Genomic DNA, 12,205 nt, shown 5'->3' with positions numbered 1-12,205 from the left:
TAACTGGATTAACAAAGCGCGGTAAAAATGATGTAATCACAATTTCTTGTTCATAATTGAGTGGATTTGGCATTAGTGAAATAATGCACGAAAAATCAGTTCATTTCAAATCACCGACCATATCTAATGAATTTTTATTGGCGTCATTTCGGATGCCCTACGACCCACAAGCGGGAATCTATAAAAAAAAATCCTCTGCGGTATGCATTAACCTTTTTCCCAATTAGTTCTGCAGTCGTGGCGATATACCGTGGTGAAATCCGGCCGCCCAAATGAAAGCTTCCTCACTCAACTGTCCAATCAATCTCTCAACCGCCAATCGGAATTCCCCGCGCCTTCCCCCCTCCCCTCCCCAATATGCATGCATTCCTCTCAAGCGAAAAGTGCTGTCGCATCCCTCGCTAACCCTTTCTTTCTTCTATTCTGCAGGTTGCGTGAGGAGAGGAGAGGGAAGCTAGCAGCCATGGCCGCTCTCCTAAGGCGATTGGTGGACGGATACAACGACATATGGGATAAGAATGGGGGTGAGTATTGGAGGGACGCCTGCTCCGTTCAGACGGGAAACCCAATCCTTACTCTATCCCCCCTCTGCCGAGCCATGAAACATTGCATACCTACCGCTTCCAAATCCTGTCGGACGTTCCCAATCTGGTCTGGGCGGCTCTCACGGAGTGAGCGGAAGAGGCTTTGAATTTTCCATTAATCCTGGAAAATCCAAGCGCTGGGATCGATTCGGTTTCAATCGAAACGGTGTTCATCTTACATCGCATGTAATAATTTAGCCTATGACTAGAAATGGAAAGACCTAAGTGGATATATGGCTGATATTCATACATTAAGTCGTGAAATTGATCAATCATAGGGGATAGCGAGATGTTCAGTTAATCAACCAAGAGCCGAAAATGGGGCTTTTTGTAATTGATGACCTCGCATTGATGAACTCAAGATAAGAGAGAGACTTTCCAATTGCCTGAGTTTAGTAAACAAGGTACACCATTGTGTTCTGAATGATATAAGCTATTTTGCACATGACCAACAATAATTTGTTTCCTTAAATACGATATGAACCAGCCACTACGGGTTAAATGTTTTGTCGAGGCATTGTTAATGTCATGTTTTCTCTGTCATCGCGACCCTCGTTAAAATCTGGTAATTGTCGTGCCAAGATATTTTAAAGTTTTCATATTTTTTCTTTGAGATATCGTCGGCTGAGATTTGAGTTCTAGCATGCCTCTGCGATTTTGTTATTTTTCCAATATTCATAAGCAATACATTTCGGATTCCTGGCAATGTTCAAATTATTTACCCTTTCCTAATGTCGTCACGCTAAAAAGGTCAATGGCATGTTGCATTAAAATGATGTGAGAAATCCACCAGAATTGGGTGATACAAGTGGATTGTATTCAACAGAGCACATTTAGTTAGAATCAATTTTTTTTCGTTTTGTAAGGAAGCTGAAGATTAAAACTTTCACGTTTTGATTACGAGGTAATTTTGGCGTTTGAGAATAATTCTCGGTAATTAATTTTCGTTGACTGGCTATCTCCAAGAATGACCATTTGATTACCTATGTCCTTCACATTCGTCGGGCGGCGGCGGCGTCGGCCGAGGCACGCGTTTGGCGTTTCAAGTTCCTCCTCCGTCCACCCGTAGCGCCATGGTTCCGTCTCCTTCAAGCCCCAAGAAGACGAAGTACGGTCAGGTGTGCGTAATTTTGCATTGCTGGTAATGATAATATTAAAATCGTTCAACTAGTATCGGTGAATTGCCAAATCGGTAAAATTAATATATCCTTTGTAGACAGTAAACGTATGCAGTACCTTAAATCGCTTGAAACGTTATCAACACGGGGTGTCAATCCGTAGCAGGTGTCCAAACTATTCTGCTCCCTGCCATTCCTCTTCGTTATCTCACAGCTCTTTGAATTGGCTTCTTCCACTATTTCATTCATCTTTGTCCTGCCTCTGTTACACGTATTGCCCCCTCCGTTTCCTTTTAATATGATCTTCAATAAGTTATAGTGCTTCGCGACGTTCCGTTTCTCTCTTTTCCTTGTAACCGTCCTCCGTAAGCTCCTCGCTTCACTAATCTTTGATTGCTCTTTATTCCCTCCTCCTTTCTCTGCTGTTCATATCGACATATCTCATATCCGTTGACCAGAAAAATCTGTATGCATTTTTTAATTAATCACTTCCTAATGTCTTTTCTAGCATCGCATGTCATTGATAATTGTTTCTCGTTGTCATTTATAACATACCAGAATATTATTTTTTCGTAAAACAAGATGTACCGCTAACCAAAGCCCTATGGCATGATCGCTGATGGCGTACGAATACTCCGTTGGAAACTAGCACCAAAGTTATCACGCTTGAGACCATTAAAGGCGATAACCTATGTTCATTTGTGACTACGTGCGCTAGGCCACCCGAGAGATAATTGAAATAAACATTGATGATTCATATTAAAATACAGATGCAATAATATGTTTCCAAGGATGTTAAAATGTGTTCAAATGGTAATCTTTTAACTGTGTTCTTATATGAATATTCAAAATTCGACTTGGTGAAACCTGAAGCATTTGAGTGTCTTGATGAATTCAGCGGTCAGAACAAACAAGGCACAGGCCTGTTAGTCTGGTCAGTAGAGCATTCTATAGTTTAATGGGTGCGATCTTCTTCTCACTAGAACTGTGTGGGAAACAATATCGGCACAGGGGAAGGAACGGACCCCTTTCCCCCCCACCCTACCCTGAACGTGGTGATGTCTTTCCCGTAAGGGTAAAGTTTGGGTTGATTTCTACACTTAACTGTTTAAACCAACCCAGAGTCGATTACTGTGTTTTTTCTGGTTAAAGTAAGCACCCTGCTATCCACTTTAAGCGAATCCGGAGAGCAGAGCATAGGTGTGTGGCGGGGGGAAGGGGGTTGACGGGCCTGCGTGCTGAAATTCGGAGGTGGGAGAAAGAAGGACCTTGTTTAAGAGGAATTTGTGAGGTAGTGGGCCCAGCATTAATACGGAACAGAATCGAGCGGAGTAGTGAGAGACATGTTGTGCCCGTATGAGAGTGAGTGGCGGAAGAGAGAGGAAGAAGGGGGGGAGTGATTTTGACAGAGGCGGGACAAGCGAGAGGCAAGTCGCTGGGTAGAGTGATGACGGGGTGGCGGGTGATGCTCTGTTTGGAACTTCAGTAAATAGAAACTGGAACGATGACGTTTTAAAAAGGTTTTTATATTTATATTATATTTGCGCAGAAAAATCCTTTAAAAAAACATATTGGGGACATTTAAGATGTGTTCTTGTGTCGTTTCGGGGTATGGGGCACGAAGGAAAGATACGAAATAATAGCAAATGACTACGGAATGATTTTTCATTCGAAAGAGGGTATTTTAGGATAAGAAGCCGCGAGGATCTTCTTCAAGCGTCATCTCATTCCACAATTAATCCTTTATCCAATGGAAACCTATGCATTGTCCGGACATTTTAAGTGCTTTCCAGCTTATGTAATCCTACGTAGCACGCTGATGTACCTCATAACATGTCAGGAGAATCAGTGTCTTACAGGGAGCATTTCATTTGATTGCAGATTTGTTAAGGATTCAAAGTATCATTTTATTTGCTCAGTTTTCTTTAGAAGGGAAATAAGATAAAAATTACGTCGATGAAAGTGACCGTGATTCTTGAACCGAGGAAACTGGCAAGTCCGTTAAATTTATTTCAGGGCCATTTTGAAATTTTCCCGAGTTCGTCAGTCTTCCACGAACCACCTGTTGGTGGCCGCTGAGGAGAGAGGTGTGGGTCATCGACGTGTCCTTTGGCTTAGCCGCTCGGCTGGGGTTCAAATGTGAATGCACATCGGTGAATTGGGCACACGCATGCCCTTCTATGAATATTAATTGGCTGGTAATGCCGCCATAGATATAAATCAAATTCCAGAAATGTTGAGTACAAATGTGGTGTATTTAACGGTAAAAATGAATGATTCAGGGAATGGATCTGAGTTATCGAGTTGAAGATTCGTTACGATAAGGGACCGTAACCGGCCGCCGTGAGGAAAATGGCATCGATTTGCATAATATTTCACAATAGGCTACAATAATTTTGTTATAAAATTAACCTTATCAAAAATTACAGTAAAAAATAAATTAGTATTGCTTATTTCTACGTTAAGTTGCAAAGTACATAAAAGCGTTCAAATGGTTGCATGGGGTTGATTTTTAGTGGCATTTCGATTCCTTTGCGATAGTAAAGGGAGTTTTAAGTGCAATAGGTACTTCGTTCGTCAGCGTAGATATGAAACTGTTCATCTTTTGCTGTCGATCATAATCTTTCTTGATGTCTACTCGTGATTAGTCTTCATTTCGTGTATCTAATTTCATTTTTTTCCACTGTACTAATGGCATACAGGTCTACAAAATATGCACTATAACATCTACGATTTCAAATTTATTTCAATGGTAATTTTCTTGCAGATGAAGATTAATTTCCCTGTAAGTATATACTCCCTTGGGTCGTACCTAGTGATAGAAGCGACGGACCTTAATGCAATCGACTCTTCGAAGTAGGATATAATGTATTTTAATTGAGGCTTATTGGGAGATTAAATATTTTCCCACGCTATTAAAGGTTAATAAATTCGAAGCGCCTCCACGGCTTATTTTGGTCTTTATTGCTTTGATTTTGCGTGGCAAAAATGTTGATTGAATGCCGCAAATGCCATAAAAGTCTCTCATTCAAAATAATATTACTGTATGCTCAAATCTGTCGACCTGAAATGCTGAATAGGTCACAGTTACTCTCATTCTCTTCTCGTACATTTAAGGCACATCGTCCTTAAAATTTTCAATCTGTAATTGGATAGTCTATTCTTATATTGTCATTGAAAGGATATTTCAACCCTGATTTGAGAATTTTCACTTTTTTTTATATTGGCTCATCCCTCTTGTTGCTTTACAAATGGCAGTTTTTCTCGAGATATAGGTACCTAACTTTTCTCAAGTTTCTTCCCTTGTAAATTTAAAGCAAATAATTTATCCGAAATACTTTCTATTTATGGAAACGCTACTTCGCCGCCCTTATTGTACATCCAAGTTTTTCAACTTCAGTAGGAAAGGAAGGTTTTATTAGTTGGGTTACTACTTATGCCGATGTCCTTCTTATAGAATGTCATTTCTCTGTAATTTTTCACAGCGATTCCTTAGCTATCTTTATTCTTCCTTGTTCAGTTCATCGGAGAGATTATAGGTTGGTTAATCAAATTTCCAAGGTTAATTTAGTTTTAGTGCCCACTTGAGTGCCGTACGACTTAATTGCAAAGGCAAGTAGATCCGCCTTTATATTTCTTAAAGAAATTTGGTTCTCTAAGTGATAACTTCTCTGTTCCAAGCGCACCCAGGTTGTGCGCCCTCGATGGATTGAATTCTTCGAGTTTGTGAAGTGGGCTACTTAGGATCGACACTTTAATTGCTTCCGTAAAACCTAAATGAGTCCCCCCCGTGAGCTGAGGCGAGGACTCCACGAGGAGGCCAAGCGCTCTTTTCGCCAGCGGTTGGTAGCTCGCTGAGTGACGACGTGATCGCTCAATTAGGGGCGCTCCGTCAACTCCACCTGTCCAGTACTGATCATGTATGTGCGATGGCGAGTCCGTTTATATTCACTTTGGATTCTTCGTAAAATGGTTGCTGCGGCGTAAAATGGAACGAGTGTGGTAGGATCTTTGGCAAGAGTCTCGGGTATATACGGATATTGACGAGTCCAGGTTGTTGCCATTATTATTTGGTAGTCTACCCTTTAAGGTAGGTTTTGGATAGACACAAACCAAGCACACCTGAATTTACTAACGAAACACGGCATTGAAATATACCCTTCCTCAATTCGGCATACTTTATACCCGACTCCATTCCGTCGAAAATGCCTACCCCTTTTCGTCTCCGTGCCTCGCTTACCTAACGTTCTCTTCTCTATCACAGTCTTCAACATTCCACCGTTGATTAAAATAGTCCGCTCCCACCTGTCCTGCCTCCTTTGGATTTCTCTTTCAACGATACTCTCCCATCCCCCACCATTCCTTATACCTCTGCGGTTGTGTTCCTTTCCATACATTTCGTTTTTTCCGTCCTTCTCCACACCCTCATTTCAAAACCCTCAATGCAAGCCTATCGTTTTGCTTCAACGACCATGTTTCCACGCTGTACATAACCACGCTTCATATCAAAGTTTTCATTTTATCAATTCTTTTCTTAAGATCCGTAGTCAGCACCCCTTTCATCAACTCCCTCCTCCTTGTAAAGGCTTACAAAACTTGTATTTGCCGATCAAAAGTCTTCTGGTGAAGATCTCTGCCTAATGCAGTTCTTCTTCTTATGACTTTTACTTAGACCACCATAGTCCAAAACACTTGTAAAATAGGCGAACCGTTCCATCTGCTCTAGTTAATGATCGCCACGAGTCCAGTTCAGTTCTCCGAATTCAGTGCGTTAATATTCAGGCAAGCGTTACATTTTAGGTAATTGTAGTATTCTTGCGGAAATCGTCGGGATGCACGCATTTCTCCCGAATCCAATTGTGGACAGCTTCTGGTTCGTGTAAGTAATGGATTTCCATGGAAGATTTGGTATCCGAAAAATAATCCAGTCTGGGGGAAGGTTAAGTCGAATCAAGCACGGGCCTCCGGTCGGAAGCTCAGCACTCGGCCTACTTGAACCACAACACTCTTTGGGAACTATGAAGTACCCTCCAAGCATATTTAAGTATGTTTCTTGCCATTTTTCACAAACGTTATTTTAATGGATAGAATTAGTTTGAACTAATTTTTACGCTGAATGGAACAGCTGAACTAGAAAATTTATAATAGAGCTGTTATCCGACGACAATAAGCATCGATTGACGGTAAAAAGAAGTTCAGATGGAAAAAAATGAAATCACGCACGAACATTCATTCCTCGCCTTCTTGTTAAATTGCCGAGTCCTTATGGCATCCGTTGCCGCATTGTGCCAAATAGTGTGGTACCTGTCAACAGCAGAATCTACATACATAAAATGAAAAGTCATAAAGGTTGAAAATATCGTTATCGTGATGTACAAGGTCCACTATAATAGTAAAGCGCATTCTCTGGGAAAAATAGATTTATTGATCTTACTTGTACAAATGCCTAAAATTCTTCTAAATACTCTTCCCCTACATCAATACACTTGCGGAGACCTTGAAATGCAGTCGTCCTTGAAGGCCTCTTGAAGCATCTGGAATGTTTCGGTTGTATTCTTTCCAAGCTGCACGCAAAACTTGATGGCGTATCACCGTTCAAGCGAACGCTCCATCGCGCCGTGTTACAAAGTCGAAAAAAACACTTCACGCGGAGGCACGTCTTTCCGCTCAGACTGCTCGGAGAAAACTGGCGACCGGCTGCGTTAGAAGGGCAGACCCTCCCACCACATTTCCCGACCAATTTTACCGCGCTGCCATGGATAGTCGCGTCACAATAAAAGCATGTGCATTACTTTCATAATAGACCATTTATAACGACCACGTTAAGTATCGTGGATAGGAACGATTCTCCCCATCTAAAAAACGGAACCTGTGAGACGCGAAAGGGAACATTCCCTTTATCACTTCTTGTATGGCTATGTTGTGCCTGAATCCGTGAAAGGCGGAAATTAAATTTCAAACCACTTCTTTAGGTGACCCGGTCCCATCTTGGAGGTACTTAATTAAACTGGGCTATATTTTTTTAAAGAAAAGTAATTTCATTGCAATAATTGTTTATTTTTGGTCCTATTCATCATTTTATTAATGAAATGCCTACATGTTTGTTCCTTTTGCCTTCAAATGGAGGGAAATCATATTGCCCTGGAAATGCCATGTGGCCCCCTGCGATTCCGTCATCGACGGATTCGACTCAACTAGCCGGGATGGAAATTTACTCCTCCTTTTGCCTCTACAAGCGTCGTTGTAAATAGTGATTGCCCTGTAGAAATACGTACGAAGCCCTGTCGTCGCTCACTATCCTATCGACGTGCAAGGTGCGACCGAGTTTCCCTGCCTCAGTCTTCCGGCGTTCAGTTCGCGGCTCCGTTGCTTTCCGCGTTGTTCTGACGGGATCCACAGGAGATAGGATTCGCCGCCCTTTTCCCCGTACGCGAAACGTGGACAATCCCCTTAGTTCCTCCACTCTCTCCCCTCGATCCTTCCCGCTTCAGGCTGTCCTCGGCCGCGCGACCCCGGGAGCGTAATCGATGCGGCTGTTGACTCTCTCACGGGCAATCTCACCCCCCCCCCATTCCTCTTTCTACTCTCATGACCGCTGCATGGGCACAGGTTTTGCATCAATAAACGTAGCAAATGCCCCATGTGCAGTCTGGTGTTTCCCAAACGTCTGGTGCCATGGAGGACTACATCAATTCTTCAATGGAAAAAGTACTTGGAGTGACCTCGAAGCTATTCGACGTGACTTAACTATTTTTTAATTCCGAATGAATTCTACCGCTCTTGATTCCGTCCAGCATACCTATCCTTTTCCTGCCTCCAATTTCGCTTGCCTGACGTTCTCCTTTCTATCACTAATCTTCAACGTTACATTACTTATCAAAATGTTCTGCATTCTTTTTTAATGCCTTCTTTGGATTTCTCCCAACGTTTCTCTCTCCTCCCCCCCCCCCATGCATTTACGTATTAACGTTCTGCATTTGTTTTCCGTTTAGTTAATTTTATTTTTTTATACTTCTCCACGTTTTCATTTCAAAAACCGTCCATCTTGCCTCAATGACAAGATTTCCGCGCCATGTTAAGATTTTTTTCTTAGGATCCTTACTCCAAGTTCGTCATCAACTACCTCTTCCTCGTGAAAGCTTCTTTGCATAACATGATTTAATCCTTCTTCTATTGTCCCTTTCCTCGTTATATTTTTTTACTCCAGTTTAGCGTTTAAATTTGCCATCTTCCTGCTCGAAAACCCCAAAACGTTTTCTTTTGTTTACATTAATTTAATGCCATTACTATCAAATTGATTTTCTAATGGGCACAGCAATGATTTAAAACCCTTGGCCAACTGTTTAGGGAAAGCTTGATAATCCGCAAAGGGGAAGTTTGCCTAATCATCACTCTTCCGTGTCTTTGATGTGTGTAGTTTGGTCGTATTTCCCCCTCTTACTTTCTGATAGCTCTTTCACCTTTCTGTACAACGCACCCAATTCCCCCTTCCTTTGTTAACTCCCACGTCCTTGCACTCCGTCCTCCACCACGCCTCCTTCGCCCGATTAGTTTCCCGCCACATTTACTCATTGCACTCTTTGCACTTCCTACTTTCTAAATCTCCGTCTCCGCACACTCTTCAATTTCCCTCTCTCGACTATCTTCTTAATCTTCTTGCCAGTGATCCATGGTTATAATAGGTGTACTCATAGGATAGGTTCGCCTATCGAACCAACTTAAGAGGTTTATTAGTGTGTTTTTTCGAGTACATCGATCATTCAGGGAGAAATCTTAGACGTGCTCAGCAAATGGGGAGAGTGAAAAAAGTAACGCGCGGGATCACAATGATACGTAATGGACATAAAATTGAAAACACCGTTCCCATCTCTTTGCCTATAAATATACAGATAAATAAAATATTAATAGATAATTCACTGGTGTCACTGATGCCCATCTTTATGAGCTTCAGGACATTAAGGAAAAGATTTCATGAAGGAATACTGGAAAATGGTGAGTATGCTCGGGTTGAATAAATGGACGACCATACGACAATGTTTATCGAAGATATTTTGTAGTGCAATTTTATCGCGACTCAGTTGACTTAAAAGAGAGCTGAGTACAAAATAGGATGAATGGCAATGGAGGAACTGGTGACCTAAAGGCCGGAGCGCCCCCGCCCTGACGACTGGAGGGTCTCAATACGTAGTGTAATGCGTTCCGTGGTTTCGGGTTCATCGCTAAGTGATGGACTAAGAGGCTCAGGGCTCACTCAGCCAAGTCCACGCCATGATAGTTTTTTGGTTAAAAAGTGCACTGGAAAATCACACGGGGCTACACATACGAATATTACCCCCCTGCGTTGGGTTTCATGCCTGCGAAATGAGCCGTATCCCCACAAGTGACCCCCGGGTGAAGGGTTTTTTAAAATTTTTCTTCCTTGTGTATTTCTCTCTGAAGAAGGAAAGGTCTTTCGGCCTTATTAAATGGTTGCACAGCCAGAGCACAGCGAATATCTGTCTAAAGTAAAGAAAATGATCCACCGGCGCTATTAAAGTAAACTATAACCAGTCAGCAAACGCCAAGTGCACACATCTCTCATGCGAAAAGAAAACGCGATATTGTTGTTCTATTGGTTGTAATATGTAATCCCTTGTCATATCGTTGGTAGCAATGTCGCTTCGCTTGCTAATGTATTTGGAAAGTAAGGCTTTATAGTGACAAGTACTAGTTCTATAATATTATGTTGATTAGCAAATGAGTTCTTCAGTTATAAAAGGATTTTTTTTAATGAATTAATTGCTAGCCATTATTTTTCATGTTGGAATTTATTGAATCGGACCAGTCAATTTCACTACACATTCCAATCCACTCTCCATATTATAGTAAATAAAAATGATCTGGATCAGTTCAGAAATGGCGTGTGTATATGTAAGCATTTACTAACGCTACGTGTGTTTTAATGTATTAGTCGCCACTTGGTAGTCGCACCTTGATAAACAGAGAAGTCTTTTAAGTTGCCAACCTCGGCTTTCACCTGAGAGAAACTATTTCATGTTCTCATGGCCTTGCAAAACATCCTTGCTATCCTAAAAGCACGTCATCCATCGATTGTTGCTCGACTGCCAAGTTACGAACGGGCTAAACCGAAGGAAATTCAAATATTCTGACCGTCTATAATAAAAATAATTTGTATATTTCTGCAGAAATAGGAACTAATCTGGCTCCTAAGCCCTTGGCAGAACCGCGTGCGATTTTCCTTTTGCTCGTACGAGAGTACTCGCGGCACCAACTTTGCTCACGCCTTTCTTATGCCCATGTTTTTGCTCGCAAGTGGATGCACATCACATTTAGGGATGCTAAGTTCATCAGAAACCATGTGAACACTTAAAGTCTGCGATTTCGGTCCAACAAAGCCTACATTCTTGCATGATTTTCGTCACTTTTTGATGTCGAAGGACGTCCTAAACGTTCGGCGTCTTCAACATCTTCTCTACCCTCCCGAAACAACTTGTGTCCCTCAAAAAGGCCCGGTCTACCCATGGTGTTATCACCATAAGCAGCTTTGAGCATGTCATGAGTCTCTCCTGGTTTTGCCCAGTTCCACGCAAAATTTGATGGCGTAGCGCTGTTCCAATAACTGGTTCATGATGGAGCGTAACGAGGTCACGTTTTAGAGATTTCGCAAATAAACGATCTGCAATCCGCAAAGGCTGGGAGCCAACTGCCACCGGCCTCTAGCCCTTCCTGAGACTCCCCTCCCTCGAACTCAGCCAGAGAAACCGCCGTTCGTCTATTCGGGGAAAAATAAGTCGTGCAAGTTTTGGGACAGGCCTTTTATAGCTATGGCTATATTCAGCCATGGTAGTGGAACAAAACACGCACAAAAAATGATGCTCGCATTTACTTTTGAATATATTTCGATGGGGCAACCACTTCTTCTCCAGCGTAATTATTGGCCTCGACCTTAGCTAAGACAATGGTTACGCCACTGAAAATACAGACCAATAGCGTGTGCAACTATTCCCGTATTTTTTATTCCAATTGATTTTTATTCCATTGACCAGTGTGCTTTAAGTATTATAAAATATAACTATACTCAGATTAAACATAGATCACACACAAAATGAGACGCTCAATAAAATGTATTTAAAATTTCGAATTTTTTTTAATAAATGAAGTTTGGGAACTTTTTGAGCTGACCTCGTATGCCGCCCGTTTGGCGAGGTTGAACCTTAGCGGTTTAAAAACTCAAAGTAGCCAGATGTGTGTCATCTCACATGCCATCACGTAAAATATCTTCTGAAGATTGAGGAATATTTTCATGTACGTAGAAGGCTCGATGCTTACTTAAAAAATTTCAGAGATACAAGCACGTGCGCTGGAGATGATTTCAAATGAAAGAATGTGTGCCTGGTTTCATCCTTTTTTTCTTTTCGTTTTGAAATCAGCCTACTTCTCCACCTTACTATGTGTGTTTGTTGTGTTTTAGTATTCATATGCGTTTCCTTCCCATCATATTAT

The 12,205-nt window shown here is 41.7% G+C and overlaps 1 protein-coding gene across 7 annotated transcripts in view; it reads left to right on the top strand.

Annotated features, from left to right (window-relative positions):
- Positions 1-12,205, top strand: part of LOC139691202 (very long chain fatty acid elongase AAEL008004-like) — a 525,450-nt gene that overhangs the window by 486,272 nt on the left and 26,973 nt on the right. For all 7 annotated transcript variants that reach the window (XM_071588934.1, XM_071588933.1, XM_071588932.1 and 4 more), the window contains one exon: positions 430-524. In XM_071588934.1, the coding sequence (XP_071445035.1) occupies positions 464-524 (61 nt within the window). In that variant the 5' untranslated portion in view covers positions 430-463. The remainder of the gene's footprint in view (positions 1-429; positions 525-12,205) is intronic.

This window comes from Hetaerina americana, unplaced genomic scaffold (assembly GCF_022747635.1).
Source record: "Hetaerina americana unplaced genomic scaffold, ioHetAmer1.1.p SCAF_30, whole genome shotgun sequence".
Classification (NCBI taxonomy): domain Eukaryota; kingdom Metazoa; phylum Arthropoda; class Insecta; order Odonata; family Calopterygidae; genus Hetaerina; species Hetaerina americana.
Note: the sequence above shows the minus strand (reverse complement) of the source record. Positions and strands in the feature narration are given on the sequence as shown.